Source organism: Rhinatrema bivittatum, chromosome 6 (assembly GCF_901001135.1).
Source record: "Rhinatrema bivittatum chromosome 6, aRhiBiv1.1, whole genome shotgun sequence".
NCBI lineage: Eukaryota > Metazoa > Chordata > Amphibia > Gymnophiona > Rhinatrematidae > Rhinatrema > Rhinatrema bivittatum.
Genome location: NC_042620.1, coordinates 44,647,261 through 44,663,997, shown reverse-complemented (window position 1 = coordinate 44,663,997; position 16,737 = coordinate 44,647,261). Strand labels below are relative to the sequence as shown.

The 16,737-nt window shown below is 46.5% G+C and overlaps 1 protein-coding gene across 1 annotated transcript in view; it reads left to right on the top strand.

Moving 5' to 3' along the window:
- The first annotated feature begins 8,960 nt into the window (after positions 1–8,960).
- DPP10 (dipeptidyl peptidase like 10) overlaps positions 8,961–16,737 on the top strand; it is a 1,181,383-nt gene continuing 1,173,606 nt past the window's right edge. Inside the window, exon 1 of the mRNA XM_029605348.1 lies at positions 8,961–9,109. Coding sequence (XP_029461208.1) covers positions 9,050–9,109 — 60 coding nt within the window. The 5' untranslated portion in view covers positions 8,961–9,049. The remainder of the gene's footprint in view (positions 9,110–16,737) is intronic.

The window sequence follows — 16,737 nt, the reverse complement described above, 5'->3', positions numbered from 1 at the left end:
TTGCATGCGTTAAAGGTGCTTAACGCATGCAAAAACACCATGTAGCACTTTGATAAATGACCCCCTTAAAATGTAAGCCATCTGAGGATAGGGAAATACCTACAGTACCTGAATGTAATCCACTTTGAAGTGCTGAAAAAAGTGCAAAAAGAGGAATATAAATCTAAATTAATAAAAAAATAAATAAAATAAAATTGGGATAATCCATACTGTCAAATGGCAGAATAGAAGCAGTAAGCCTTGCCATGTTCAGGAGATATTTTGCCACAAAAGCATAAATTCCACCTCTATGCTTTGCTTTTTCCATTTTGACCTTCAGCCTCAAGCAGCTCTCTGATGGACTGAGAAGGGCACGGTGCTGCCAAATCATTGGTAAGACAGGGAAAAAAGGGGACTGAGATTCTAGTATAAAAAAAACAAAAAACTAGCAAAATATAAAAGGGGAGCTGGAGGGGGAGGTGGGGCTAGGAGTCAGTGGCTACCCCTCTCACTGGCAGATGTTGTTAGCAAGGGGAAGAATGTAAATGTCCTGGGGTGCAACCTGTGCTTTTTCAGAGGGTGGTTTCCTATTGGGATGGCAGAACTGGGACATCAGGTACCTCTCTATAATATGTCATGCTGCTGGAGATCATCTGCAGGGCTCTTGCTACCTATTTTGCCACCCTGTGCAAATGATTACTGTGTAGGGTTTCTAGTTGGCTCCAGCTTCATTCAACAGGGCTCATCCACTCTTGGGTTTACCCCATTGAATGCAGGGAGGGGCTTGTAGCTCTAGTTTCCCGATTATGGTCTCTAAGAAAACTAAAACTGTCCTCATGGAAAATTGCAGTGATCTACTGTCAAACTGTACCTAAAATGATCTTCTTTGAGTTCTGTTATCACACAATAGTTTGAACTCAACCGGAAGCCTCAGGGCTAGCGGGTATGCCCTGCATTCAAGAGAATTAATTGTGTACCTGAAAAAAAATCGACTCAGCCAACAAAATCAAACTGTTATCAACAAACGAACTGGGGAACCTTTTGGGGAAGGGGGAGTCTCTTCCGAAGGGATGGGCTCCACCTTAACCAGGGTGGAACCAGACTGCTGGCACTAACCTTTAAAAAGGAGATAGAGCAGCTTTAAACTAGAACAAAGGGGAAAGCCGACAGTCGCTCAGCAGCGCATGGTTCGGAGAGAGATATCTTTAAAGGATACTAATGATACATTAGAATTAGGGCATCCCAACAGTGAGGTTCCAATAATTAGAAAAGTAGTCCAAGTGCCTGTAACTAAAAACTCACCTGAGTTAAAAAATTCTAACTTATCCCTATCAATTAAAAAGCAGAATGAAAATACAAACAAAAAACAAACTTTGAAATGTTTATATGGTAATGCCAGAAGTTTAAGAAGTAAGATGGGAGAATTAGAATGTATAGCACTGAATGATGACGGACTTAATTGGCATCTCAGAGACATGGTGGAAAGAGGATAACCAATGGGACAGTGCTATACCGGGGTACAAATTATATCGCAATGACAGAGAGGAGCACTCTGGAGGAGGTGTGGCGCTTTATATCCGGGATGGCATAAGTCCAACAGGATAAACATCCTGCATGAGACTAAATACAAAATTGAATCTTTATGGGTAGAAATCCTTGTGTGTCGAGGAAGACTATAGTGATAGGGGTATACTACCGTCCACCTGGTCAAGATGGTGAGACAGACAGTGAAATGCTAAGAGAAATTAGGGAAGCTAACCAAATTGGTAGTGCAGTAATAGTGGGAGACTTCAATTACCCCAATATTGACTGGGTAAATGTATCATCGGGTCGCGCTAGAGAGATAACGTTCCTGGATGGAATAAATGATAGCTTTATGGAGCAATTGGTTCAGGAACCGATGAGAGAGGGAGCAATTTTAGATCTAATTCTCAGTGGAGCACATGACTTGGTGAGAGAGGTAACGGTGGTGGGGCCGCTTGGCAATAGTGATCATAATATGATCAAATTTGATTTAATGACTGGAAGAGGAACAGTGTGCAAATCGAAGGCTCTCGTGCTAAACTTTCAAAAGGGAAACTTTGATAAAATGAGAAAAATTGTTAGAAAAAAACTGAAAGGAGCAGCTACAAAAGTAAAAAATGTCCAAGAGGCGTGGTCATTGTTAAAAAATACCATTCTAGAAGCACAGTCCATATGTATTCCACACATTAAGAAAGGTGGAAAGAAGGCAAAACGATTACCGGCATGGTTAAAAGGGGAGATGAAAGAAGCTATTTTAGCCAAAAGATCTTCATTCAAAAATTGGAAGAAGGATCCAACAGAAGAAAATAGGATAAAGCATAAACATTGGCAAGTTAAATGTAAGACATTGATAAGACAGGCTAAGAGAGAATTTGAAAAGAAGTTGGCTGTAGAGACAAAAACTCACAGTAAAAACTTTTTAAAATATATCCGAAGCAGAAAGCCTGTGAGGGAGTCAGTTGGACCGTTAGATGATCGAGGGGTTAAAGGGGCACTTAGAGAAGATAAGGCCATCGCGGAAAGATTAAATGATTTCTTTGCTTTGGTGTTTACTGAAGAGGATGTTGGGGAGGTACCCGTAATGGAGAAGGTTTTCATGGGTAATGATTCAGATGGACTGAATTAAATCACGGTGAACCTAGAAGATGTGGTAGGCCTGATTGACAAACTGAAGAGTAGTAAATCACCCGGACCGGATGGTATACACCCCAGAGTTCTGAAGGAACTAAAAAATGAAATTTCAGACCTATTAGTAAAAATTTGTAACTTATCATTAAAATCATCCATTGTACCTGAAGACTGGAGGATAGCAAATGTAACCCCAATATTTAAAAAGGGCTCCAGGGTCGATCCGGGAAACTACAGTTAGGGATGTGCATTTATTAAACAAATGCATTTTTCATAACAAGTAAAATCTTTTTTTCAGTTCGTTCCAAATAGAACGAACCGAAAACAGATTCATCTGAAATTATCCAAATATCATCACACATTTTCACTTTGTTACAAAAAATAAAAAGTGACCTCACCAGCTGCTGCCTTAACTGAGCTGGGCCATCCTTGCAAAAAAAAAAAAAAAGGTTTGGATCTCCCCCACATCCTTCTGCCCACCCCTCCCCTGCAGCAAATAAGCTGGGACCTCCCCAACTCCCACTTGCCCTTCTGTGGGGATCTTCAATGAAGACATGGACAGAAGCGATCCCCAGCCGCTCCTGTCCCACTGGCTCCCATTTAAAAACGCCGCCAGCCTCAGGACTGGCCTGTGCCATATTGTTTCATAACAGTAAAGTGTTAAGGCCAGAAAACAATATGGGGTAGATTTTAAAAGGTGGCGCGTGCATATGGACGCCCAGTTTTATAACATGTACGCACAGGTGCACGCATGTTATAAAAGCAGGGGTCGACACATATAAGGGGGTGCACAATTGTGCAACCTGCACGCGTCGACGCCCATGGCCTTCCTCCCTCCCCTTCCAGGCCGCTCCAATTTAGGCTCGGCCTGGGAGGGAACTTCCCTACCCCCTAATCTATCCTTCCTACCCATTCCCCTAACCTTCTCGCCCCCTAGCCCTAATCTAGCCCCCCCTAAAAGTTTTAACTTACCACTTGTGCCTGCTCGAAGCAGGCGTAGGTTGCGTGTGCTGGCAGCCTGCCGGCACGCGATCCTCTGGCACAGCGGCAAATGGCATAGGCTTTTAAAAATCTACCCCTATGGCTGTATAAAATTTGTTTTATAGTTGGACTGCATTAGGGACATAACATCTTAAGGCTGAAAAACAACATTATGTCAGCCAGCCCAGAGGTCGACACCATTTTTAAGTTGGATCTGGCAAGGCAGGAGTAACTGGGGATCATCCCTGCCCCTTTCTTCATGGAAGACTCCTACGGAAGACATAAGTGCGGTCTGAGGAGGCTCTGGCCCCATCTTATTTAACGTGGGAGTATTTGGGGGGGGGGGGGGGCCTAGGGTAGGCCTGGCATTTTTGCAGGGAAGCAGCAGCAGCTTTCTGGCTCAGTTAAGACAGCTGCGAGGAAACATGGAAAGGCCCCTTCTGGGCTTTTTTTTTTTATTTAATGTTTATTTCAGTTCGGCAAAAGATCCAAACAAATAAACATTAAACAACCCAAAACCTAAATACCCCTCCCCCCCCTTCCTGAAAAGAAAAAGAAACAAATTAAATATTTGTGTGCGTACAATTAGAAGAGCGAGGCATCTGGTAAAACCCACTCTGGAGCTGAGCCTAGCCGAGCCGTGCTGCTGGATGAGTTGGCTCGAGTCAAGGTTCATCCCTTTCTCCACCCCAAAATTAATTTTCCTGTGGGTGCTGCAGACTTCAGAGATGGCTATTATTTTTATAAATACAATGTCTACAGCAGTGGTTCTCAACCTTATTTGGCCTGAACACACCTGACAGATGGTTCTCACATGCGTGACACACCGAACACGTGACCATCACGGGGCTAAATGTAAACCTGCACTCTGCATTCACAGGAATCCCCCTCAACCCCCAGCAATGAGTGCAGAGCAGATCTAGGGCATTACCCTGTACAACTCGCCATACAAAAAAGATATTCTGGTTCTGATGACATCTCAGTAAAAGCAAAACAAACTCCCTTTACTACCAGGCACAATAGCCTTCCTTATGAAAAGACAGTAATTTACCACTAATGCATATCCTATTGAGAAAAACAACAAATAAGGTTTATACAAATGCCTACATGCTAGTAAAATACCTCACCTCGGTCACACACCCTTCACCAAGTACAGAAAGTCCATAGATTATAAATATGGAGACAGAAACTGGAATGGAAAACCAAGAAAGCCACTCTGCATGCAGTGCGAACCTGGAGAAATGGAAAGAGAAATATAGCACCTAACATAATCCCAGGATCTGCAATAATGCACACAAACTAACCCGCACAAAGTTACACCTGTATTATGGAACACACTAAAACAGACGTACCTACAAATGTCGGTAAAAAAAAACCCTTTAAATAAATACATAAATAAATAAAGTAACAATCCTAGAAATACAACTATTAAACCAGGCCCTAAACACTAATACAGTTCCTATTGGGAAAACAGAGTAAGCCAAGCTGCTATAGATCCCCACACAGAAATAATTGTAAAGCTATACTAAAAATGTTACAAAATAGCTGCTGAACAGAATAATATCCAACAATTAAAAAGTCATAATAATTATTAAAACATGTCCAAATATCAATAAAATATTTCAAAACAGCAGACATCGCATAATACCCAATAATTAAAATGGCAGTCAATCAAGAAAAATAAATTTAAAAAGCCACCTTTACTTACCCTCTCCAGCAACTCTCCTACTCCTTTCCCTTCCAGGCCAATAGCACTCACCAGAAGCAGCAAGCTCTGCCCTCACAGTCCTCTTCCTTAGCGCCCACAACCAGTCACACACACACACACAAACACATACACTCTCTCTCTCTCTCTCTCCCAATTAGACACCACGACCAGTCTTGGTCTCTCTCATTTTCCTGACCAGTCTCTCTCTCACATACCCACACTAGTCATCTTCCTGACCAGTATTTCTCTCTCACACAGAAACACCTCACCTCCCTGACCAGTCTCTCAATCACACTCATGCTTTCTAATATACAAGCTCTCAGTCACACACAAATGCTCTCGCACCCATGCACATCAACTCTCACCCAGGCACTCATTCACACACAAGCCCTCACCAAAAACTTCTTCTTCCTTCACTGCACACCAGCTCTCACCCAGTCACTGATTCACATCCACAAGCTCTCACCCAGGCTTCCATTCACACCAGCTCTCACCCAGGCACCCATTCACACCCACAAACACACCATCTCTCACCCAGGCACCCATTCACACCCACAGACACACCATCTCTCACCCAGGCTTCCATTCACACCAGCTCTCACCCAGTCACTGATTCACATCCACAAGCTCTCACCCAGGCTTCCATTCACACCAGCTCTCACCCAGGCACCCATTCACACCCACAAACACACCATCTCTCACCCAGGCACCCATTCACACCCACAGACACACCATCTCTCACCCAGGCACCCATTCACACCCACAGACACACCATCTCTCACCCAGGCACTCATTCACACCTACACCCACAAACTCTCACCAAAAACAACTTCTTCCTTCACTGCAGGGATGGGCTCTAGTTCCACTGCAGCTTTACTCCGGCGGGCCTTCTTTTTTCGCCACCACGGGGATGGGCTCCCGTGATGGTCTTGGTCGGGGTTCCTCTTCGCTGCCATGGGGATGGGCTCCCGTGGCAGCCTTGCTTTGTCGGGGTCAAGTTTTCCTCTTCACCGCCACGGGGATGGGCTCCAGTGGTGGCCTCAGTCAGGGTCAAGTTTCCTCTTCGCTGCCATGGGGATGGGCTCCCATGGTGGCCTTGCTTGGTCGGGGGTTGGGTTTTCCTTTTCGCCGCCACATGGATGGACTCCCGTGGCGGCCTTCCTTGGTCGGGTTTTCCTCTTCATCGCCACATGGATGGACTCCCGTGGCGGCCTTCCTTGGTCGGGGTTGGGTTTTCCTCTTCACTGCCACAGGATGGGCTCCCATGGCAGCCTTGCTTCGTCGGGGTTCGACACTGCCATTCCTCCCACCCCACCCCCGGGCTATGCTATGCCTGCCTCACCGGCCAATCAAAGGCTTCCTCCCTTCTTCTTACTCCCACTGGCAGGTAGAATGAAGGAGGCTTCCCATTGGGCAGTGGGGGTAGGAAGAAAGGAGGCTTCCAATTGGCCCATGGGGGCTGGAAAAAGGGAGAAGGAAAGTACAACAGGGCAATGGGACACCAGGAGACGCGACACACCTGCCGGTGTTTGGTTACGTTTGAAAAAATGGCAACCCCCGATCAGTGTTCCTTCCAAGATTTTGTTGAACACAAGGTCAACCATGATTAGTGAGGGCCGCTGCCGGTTGTGGAACCCAACTCCCGCTGTCCCCCCCCCCCCCCCCCCAACACACATACACACAATTTTCACTATTATTTTCCAGAGGGAAGGGTGTGTGAAGCACTGCTTTACACATTAATTATTAATTTACAAAACGTGGAAAGAATGGGGGATCCACATTGTATACTCTTTGTACCTCCTCCCCTTCCCCTCCCTCTCTCTCTTCCCCCTGTATGTCCTTTCTAGGGATGTGCATTCATTCTGTTTCCTCATTTTTTTCACAGGCAAAAAATGTAATTTTACATGTGTAGCTAGCATTTATGCACATAAATTTCCAAAAGCAAATGAAGCGAATGGGTAACAAATATTAGAAAGTTTTGTGTGAATCAAAAATGAATCAAACATTTTTCCTCCTGCATCTTCTAGCTCTTTTGACAGCAGCACCTTTGTAAGAAACTTGAGATCCTTTCTCCCCCAGCCTCTCCATCCTGCTTTCCTTAGCCTCCATCTCTTTTCTTCAGAGCTGGTTTTTCTCGTCTCACGCCTCCATAGCTTTTCTCATATCTTTCACCTCCCCACTCCATTCTCCTTTCATCTACACTCTGAACCCTATCCTTCGTCTCCCGTTCTCTCCACCTCCTTCTCCTACTCCATCTTCACACCTTTCCTCCTCCCTAGCTAGAACAATTTTCAAAAATGTTTTACAGCATGAATCGGCCGAACGACTACTGCCCTCTCTAAAGCATGCACATGGTTCCACATATTAAGAGGACGTATAACCGGGATGCCCCGGGGATTGCAAATGATGATAGAAGATTGCATTTCCAACTCTAAGCAAGTTATTTTCTATTCTGAAAGTATCTACAGACAAAAAAAGTGGTGTAAATGCCCATGGCTGCATATTTCAAAGTGAAAATGTAAGTGTGCATATATGTGTGTGTGTAGGAATGCATATGTGCACCATGAATGCTGGGGTTGAGCTGGAAAGGGGAAGCATGTTGGGATCGTCCCTTGGGATGGGAGGAGGGAGTGAATGTGAGTACTGGGTTGGGAAGAGGAAGAGAGAGTGCTGGGGGAGAGTACTAGGATCATCTCTAGAGAGGGTGGCACCTGATACCTATGTTTTGCTTCCTTTTTAACCCCAAATTATGTGCCGGCAAAAGCTACCAGCTGCTTGCCTAACTCGGGAAGTCATCGACGTTACCCGAGCATGCAGTAGGTTGGAAAGGAGAAAGACTATTACTGAAGTTTCCGTTTTTCCTCACAGCAAGGATGACTTAACTGACTTTTGAAGCCACAAGTCAATTTGACTCCACTTGAAATCACCCCAAGAAATGGCACCGAAGACAAAAAAAAAATAAAAATAAATACATAAATAAAGCTTGGGCGGAGGGGGGGTCGTGATCCTCTTTGCAGACGTCAGCCGAGCAGGTAGGTTGAGCTGCGGTCTGACAGTTGTCAGTACTCCCCACCCCCCTCCCCCCGGTAACTGTTGTGAGCCGGGCTGAGGAAAGGAAACCCAACTTGACGCCGGATTCTGCTCCAGATGTGCACATCGGCGGAGCAGAGCAGGAGGCATCCGCAGCAGCAGCAGCGGCGGCGGCGGGGAGTCTGGGCCGGCGCTTACCTGCTTCGGTCAGGGCTGTGCCGAGCGGCAGGCAGGCGGAGCACAGCTCTGCGGGCGCTGGGGGACTGCAAACCGCAGCATGCGATTGCCTCCGCTCCCCAGGAGCAGGGCAGCCGGGGATCGCCTTCACACGCTGCCGGGCCGCCGGCTTTCGCAGACCGCCTAGGAAGCGGACACTTTTGATGGGGTTTTCCTCCCCCCTCTCTGCTGTTTCTTTTGTAAAAAAAATTTTTTTTCTTCACTGCAGCTCCTGCCTCCGCTTCAGTTCCGCGAGGCTCTAGAGCAGGACCTGTACACAGGCTGCTGGTTTTTTTTTTTTTTTTTTTGCTCCAATAACACTTTTTTTTTTTTTTTTTTTAAATCTCCTTGATGCTCCCTCTTCCCTCCAATTAAACGGAAAACCACCCAAAAGAGCAGCAGCTTGTCAGGCAATGCGTGCCAAGCAAGGGCGGCGAGACTGAATGAAGTAGCGGCGAGGAAGTGAGCCCGCGCCGCTCTACCATGACAGCCGTGAAGGAACAGCCCGGCATGGGCCGGGGAAACCAGCCCCAGCAGGAGCAGGTAAAGCACTTTGGGCAAGTCTCGGACCCTCTTCCCGTCCCCGCTGCTTGAGGGGGCTGGGCTTGGACTGCGGCGGGCACGGCCGCGCCGGGCGCCGCGCTCCGGCTTTCCGCCGCCGACGCGCGCGCCTTGTAACTTGCAGCCAATGGCCGGGAGAGTCCACAGGCTCTGGCACGGGCCGGGGGAGGGTCGGCCGAGTGCGGCATGGAGCGCTTTCACCCCCACCCCCGTGGGGGGGGGGGGGGGTGAGGAGACTGCGAATTACCGTGGCCGTGCCCGGCTTGGCATCCCTTAGCTATTTTTTTTTTTTTTAATTAAGGGAACGGGTCTGTGTAAAAGAGGCGCGATGAAAGCCTGAGCAATTAAGCGGGAGTTGGGTGACCTTAAGCAGGCTGAATCGCTTGACTGCTGTGTGCGGGGCACCCGGAAACTGGTTTTTTTTTTTGTTGTTGTTTGTTTGTCTTGGCCAGAGGGAAGTGGGATAGGGGGGGGGGGTCGGTCACCCGTAAATTATAAAAATTCAAGACGTCGCGGTGCTCCGTCTGGTACTGTAGTTACTGAATGTTAAGTAGATGGCCAAAGCGCTTCCTCACGTGCTGCCATAGACCTCCTCCCCCCCCCTCCGCTCAATCCCTTCACCGGGAAATGGCTCAGGCTGTGGACTCGTCCTCGGGTCGGAGCTGCGCCGGACTATTACTTTTATTGCTTTTTTCCCAAATTCTGGAAAAGGGATGCAACGCCGTATTTACAGCAATTAGCGCCTCTTAAGTGCAGGCTGTCAACTATTAGGTCATCGGATAATTACGGCGCTCTGGAGAGGAGCAGGGCTGATCCTGCCAGAGATGGTGCTCTATGCTCAGTATACAAAGCCCTGTAATTCGTTTTGTTTTTTTTTGTCAGTGAATTTAGCAGCTGGTTGCTTGAGGGGAGGGGGGCGATGAAAAAAAAGAAAAAGCTCTCACACACAGGGCTTTTAGGGGAATTGTCTGAGCATTAAAATTGTTTTCCCCCAGCTTTTGGTGCTTCTAAAACGTTTATGCAAAGGAGCAGGACAGAAAAAAAAAAAAAGCTGCGTGTTACACTGCAAGCAAATGTGGGCATGTTTTGCGCTTTGTCGTTATCAATGTGGCCAGATATGTTTGACAGAGTTGGCGAGGAATATCAACTGGAAAACGAGAGTTAGGAGTTAAAAAAAAGCAGCAGATTGTAGCAGGCAGAGATTGCTCCAACTGGTATTAAAGCTTTCATTTATATGCAATGCATCAAACATGCACACTAAACTATCAGATCAAATCTGACGATTAATAATCCCAGTTTTGTGGCAGAAGGAAGAAAAAAGAAAAAGACAAAATTCAACAGGTAGATGACTAAGGAAAACATAAGGCAGTAGAGAAGACACCTCTTAGCTACCACAGCATTCAATCTGGTTTAATCAGCATTCGTTTTTTAATCATATTTATCTGGGGGAGGGGAGAAGTATTAAAATAATTTTTAGTTTTATTTCTGAGTGAACATATAAATAGAGAGGTGTGGGGGGGAAGACTAGTCTGGTGAACGGGTACTTCCACAAGTAGTATCTCTCTCTTCAGTAGCCTGTGTCATCCGTAGTTACTTTCTAATGCTGCAGAGTTTGAAAATGAAAGAATTTAGATGATGAGGGAAGAGTGTGTGATAATGGGGAGGAGGGGTGTTACGTGGTCATAGTTACATAACCTGGTGCAGTGCTTCTGATTAAAGTTCATGACTGGATGTGCAAACATTTACATTACATATAAATAGTAAAATAGTATGACACTTTGTTTTAGCAGCAAAATATAATTGCAGCTTCATGTACTGTAGTACAGTAGTAAGTAATGTATGTACTTTTTCTAAATATTGACTAATTTAGGTTATTTCATAGGGAGGGAGAATTTCCTGAAACCAATCATTCAAATACATTTCCTATTAGCATCAATTACTTTGGATGAAGCCATCAAAATTCTGATTTTTTTTTTTTTTGTTTGCCGGACCGCAGGGCAAGGAAACAGTAGTCCATAGGAAAATGCACCTTCTTGTCTGACCCATGTAAGAAATGCTTTGTCTTTACATTGGGAACCTGATGTCTGCAAATTTAAGACATTTCAGGGCATTTAAGAGGTGTGTAGCTCTCGTGATAAACACACACATGACCAATCCCAGCAAGTTCATTGCACGCCGAAGAAATGAAGTGGTGAACGTGACAAAAGTGCAGGTCAGAGGGAAGGAAGACTGATTGCATGAATGGAAAGGAAGTTAAGGTGAATGAGAGCATTTTGGTTAATGTGCTCCTATTTTTCTGTTATACCTAGTTCAGTATAACTCTTTCAAAGATTCTGTGAGCGTCACTGGAATATTGTGACATCATTTTCTATGAGACCTGAGGCATGGTTTGTAGTTTGTTCTGACCTGTCCTCTTGTCATACAGAACACATTCAAGCTATACGTTTCCTAGAAACCACGCCTGTTGTTGGCTTTGCAAAATCTGCCCAAAGTTTAAACTAAGTTGTAGTCGTTATGATTGATTCACCACTTTTAAATTAACATTTATAAAGTGCACTCAGGGTTTAATGGTGGTGTTAATCTAAAGGAAGGCGGTACGGGCTTGTCCCGGCCCGACGCAGATAACATGGGCTTGAGCAGCTGTGAGTAAGGGATAGGATTAGCAAAGGCAGGTGGGGGTGGGGGAAAAAAAGGGGAGTTAGGTAACCAATAGCAGCATCAGCAATTTGAATGCTGTTATGCTATTGGTCAGTAGTTAAACAATAGGCTGGAGCAGAGCTCAGAACGGCAGTTGGGAATTCAACAGCAAGCAGAGGGCAGGTTTTTGCTTTGCTGCGCTGGGGATTTTCCAACTGTCATTTGTGCGGTTTCGCTGTCTTTTAGTTAGTTATTTAGCAAAATGAAGAGAGCCAAAAACAAACCGGAGGTGGCTGCAGCGGGTGGAATTTCATCCCGTTCCTCAGCGAGGTCGTCAGGGGTTGGCAGGTGACGGTCTCTACAGATCTGCAGGCCTCATTTGGTGAGTGGCTTCGTCTTCACTAACTGACGTTCCCCCCCCCCCCCCTAATTCCCCTTTGCCCTGCTGCCCCGCCTCCCCCACTGATTCAGGTGTAAGCGGCCCAGAACCTGCTGTTTCCCTCCCCCCCCCCAGGCAAAGCCCAGCCCTTAGGGGACAGCCTCGTGTCAGAGTTCCTGCTGCTTACGGTTTCCACAACCTTGTACTTGTTTTTTCTCCTCAGCCAGCTCGTGCAACATTTTGTGAGGGAGGCAGTCAGCGCTGGGGTCACTGGGAAAGAATTATTGGTTTCGGGTTACAGAGTGATTTACATTTAAATGTGAATCCGATAAAGGCTAAGAAACATAAGGAGCGTGCCTGCTCTAGTGGCAGTGGAGCCCCCTTTCTCTAGCCAGTGACTGCCTGCTATGTCTCCTGTTATGATGGGATATTCTTTTAAGGGCAGTGTTTTACGGGAGCTGCTGGAACGGGCAAGCAGTGGAGTAAGGAGCGAGTTAGTGGATTCTTCCCAGAGCAAGTTCCCAGCAGGGGATGGTGAATGTGGTGGCAGACTTCCCAGTCGGCCAGTTGCCCCTTCGGTGCCCGTCGGTGCTAGGCCAAGGCTACAGCTGCATTTATTGTCAATATTTTAGGTCTCATGGCTAAAGCAGGATTTGTTAATTTTCAGCAGGTGTGGTGGGTGAGGGGAAAGGTGCAGAAGGTATAGGAGGTTGGCCCTCAGATTTAGGAGCATCTTTAGGCAATCCGATTTATCCTCAGGATGTTGGAATAAAAGGGCGGCCCCTTGTGGGCAAGCAAAACGGGGCCCCTTTACAAAAGATCCCTTTACATTCAGGGGCGCTAAAGGGGGATTTGGTGGCGGGGGAGGGGGAGGATTGTTGCGGATACAGGTGGTTTTGCAGATGAAGCCGATGATTCGGTGCCTGGACCTTCCAGTCGTGAGGCCTGGAGGGAGTTGGATACGGCAGCGCATGCCTTTACTGCTCAGGGCGATCAGGAAGGACTGAAGAGGAATGTTGCGGACGACAGGAGTGGCTTGGCATCGGGAACACACGGCAGCAGTGTTTGGGAGCTGAGCAAGGTAAGACTTCCAAAGGTAGTGCTCGGGAGGGTAAGAAAGATAATAAGAGGAGAAAGAGGGCTCATTCTAGTAGTAGTTTAAGCTCTTCTTCGTTTTCCTCGAGCACTAGCGACACGGGGCCAGGTCAGCCTACGGCTTTATCTGTAGGGCCATAGTATGATACGGGTCCTCCGGCTTTAGCTTCTTTAATGGAGCTTTGGGAGGAGGTCCTATCCGGTTAGTTACAAGGCTTAAACAAAAAAAAAAAAAAAAAATGTTAATATTTTGATTGTAGAGGGAAGAAAAGGGGGAGGAAAACATCTATAAGTCTAACAGGCAGAATAAGAAAGGTAGTGCGGGCCCAAAAATGTCTAAGAATATAGTCTATTGGGTAAAGGGGTTTTTTGCGTTTAGTAAGTGTTGGTAGTCATTTTGATCCTACTCAGTACGGAGCACGTCTGTCCTCCGCTGATAGTATTCTAGGAGCCTTTAAGGATTATGAGGGTTGGGCATGCCCCAATTATGCTGAAAAGTTCTGGGATAAAATGGCTGGGAACAAATTTGTCATGGGGTTCTCAGGACATTCATTTATGGTTAACTCAGATGACCAACAATGGAACCAATTTAGTAAAGTGGGACAGGGAGTGCTGGCTTTAGTGCTAGTTCCGGTACTTTATCCTCCAGTATTGGTACGAATACTTCCTTTTGTGGTCCTGGAACTGTTCGCAAAATCGAGTCTGGTACGAACAGTAAGGGACGCGAATCTGACATCTGTTGGAGGTTTAATAAGCTCACTTGCCTGTTCCCCGAAGGTAACTCCAGGTACGCATGTGCCACTTGCGGGGGGGTGGGGCGCATTCGGCTGTCAAAGGTTAGCAAGGTCCAGGTGCTAATGTTATCAAAAGCGCTAAGTGAATCTCCATGGTAGAGCAAGGCTGACTCTCCCTTAGTTTATTGCAGCTTTAGTGGAAGGTTCGAAATCGTATCCCAACAGAGATGCTGTTGCTATGTTGTCTGGGGCTTTAGATGCGACTTCCATATCCGTTAAGAAGGTCCCGGGGTAGGGAGAGGGCTGAGAATTCTAAATCTGTTTATCGGATGGCTGAGGGCGCACGAGATAAAATACAGGTGGAACTTCAGTGTGGAAGAGTAGCCGGGTCATTTCCTTGTAAACATTTTGAGCATAGGCTTCTCACCATTAGCAGTGATTAAAAAAAAAAAAAAAAAATGCCGGGAAAATTTAAGTTAATTTTTAATTTGTCACACCCTGAGAGATCTTCAGTTAATGATTTCATCCCTAAACAAGTGAGTCGCAGTCAAGTATGCATCATTCGATTAAGCCATAGACTTGGTCCGTAAGGCGGGTCCTGGGGGTCTTGGTTAGCCAAAGCTGATATTGAATCAGCTTTTCGGTTATTATTAATTGGTGTGTATTTTAGGGGCAAGCGGTGTGCAGCGCAGTGGCCAGGGCTATGGGTTTCAGATGTTTTAGTATTGAATATAACTTTCTTGGAGCTTTTTCCTATCATCGTTGCCTTAGCTATATGGGGCAAGGAGTGGTCTAACAAGAAAGTAGTTTGGTGGTGTGACAATATGTGCGTGGTCCAAGTGGTTCATAAGCAAGCAGCAAAGTGTCTGAGAGTTTTGCTTTGTTGGGAGTAATGATATATTATGTTTAAAATTGCATGTAACATATGGCAGGACATGTCCCGGGGAATTTGAATATGATTGCTGATGCTCTTTCGCGTTTTAAATGGGATGTCTTTGGGCCGAAGCTCCTCATGCCAGTGGGTTGGGAGAGAGCATGCCGGAACACCTTTGGCATCTTTGCACGTAGTAACGCGGAATTTGATCAGACAATCCCTGGCTCCTGCTATATGGAGCTCTTACTTAGCAATGGGGGAGAAGATGAAAGAGCGGTGGTGTTGTTAAAGCGTATGGTTATATGTATTTGTTGCATTGGTGGCGGTAAGCCCGAGCCCAAATATTGTTGATTTATCGTATTGTTAAAAGGTATGCAAAAGGAGGGGGGGGTGAGTCTTGTGCAGTGCGGGGGGGCTGCTGCACGGGATGGCCAATGAGCAAAAAGGGGGCCGATGCTCAGAGGCGATATCCCTGACCCACGCTCGGACGAGGTGGGGTTATAGGTCTAGAGGATACAGGTGGAGCTCTACCACTGGGATGCGGTGGGGGGCCAGTTAAGAAGGATGTTACAAGGCGGGGGGGTCATGTTTTAGCTTGTTATAAAGTTATGGGGCTCGGGTCTGGTGTAAATAAACTGCGGCCTTTATTTGACCAAATAAAGGTGTTTGTCTTTTTTCAGTGAAGCAAGGAAAAAGGGGAATGTGTTTGGGGAGGGGGGGGGGGGTAAAAGGAAAGCGAATCTTGCCTCTACCAGTTATTGGTTTGGGGTTGGAAGTGGGGCACTATTCGGCACCTTCATTTAGGAGGGGCACAGCAACTACAGCCGCGGAATTGGGGTGGTCGGCCCGGAGAATTCAAGCGCTGGGACAATGGAAGTCGGAGGTTTATCGTAGTTATGTAAGAAAATAGCTTTTCTTGGAAGATGAGAAGACGATGTTCTGCATGAAAATAATTGAAAAAATTTATTTTGCAGACATAAAAAGGGGGAGTGGATCCGTGAATGAGCTTGGTCGTGGGCCATTCTTTTGCATCGGGCTCTGCGAAGGGCGGAGGAGAGGCCTTATGGTGAACACCCGGATCTGAATCATACAGAATGGATTGTTCGCTGGTTTGGCAATGGGGGAATGCGTCGGGGGAATCTGCTTATCTTTCTCCAGAATAGAATGCTAAGATGGGGAATCCCGGAGATTGTTATCGATTATCTGGGGGGTAATGATTTTGGTAACGTAACACGTCGCGAATTAGCAGCGATCATACGCAAAGATTTGGCTACCATACTGAATTACCTGCATAATACTAAAATTGGCGGGTCTAATATTATAGTTCATATCACACACTACACGGAGCCTTTATGGCGAAAGGGTTTTGGAAAATGAATTGAATAGGCAAGTTGGTAAATGGGTAGTTCAACACGGTGGTTTTTTGGGTTCGCCACACAGGGTCATGGGTAACCTTAGGTGGTTTTTTCTTGGGAGATGGGGTGCATCTTTCTGACGTGGGCATTGATTTATTTAATAATGCTTTGGAGAAAGTTTTCAAGCAGCAGCTTTTAGGTTAAGTGGCCGCAGTGGGGGAACAAAGGCAAATATTTTGCCTTTGTTTGTGGCGGAAAAACCCGAGCCATATGTTTAATGTATTATTTGGAATTGTAAAGGACATTGGAGGGGGGGGGGAAATGCTCGTGTAGTTTGGGGCTGCTACACGGGAAGGCCTAAAGAGCAAGAGGGGGCCGATGCTCAGGCCGCATGCTTACCCTCGCTGGTGCCATGGCGGGGTGAGTGATGGGGGGGTGCCTAAAGTCGGCGGGGGGGGGGAAATGCTCGTGTAGTTTGGGGCTGCTACACGGGAAGGCCTAAAGAGCAAGAGGGGGCCGATGCTCAGGCCGCAGGC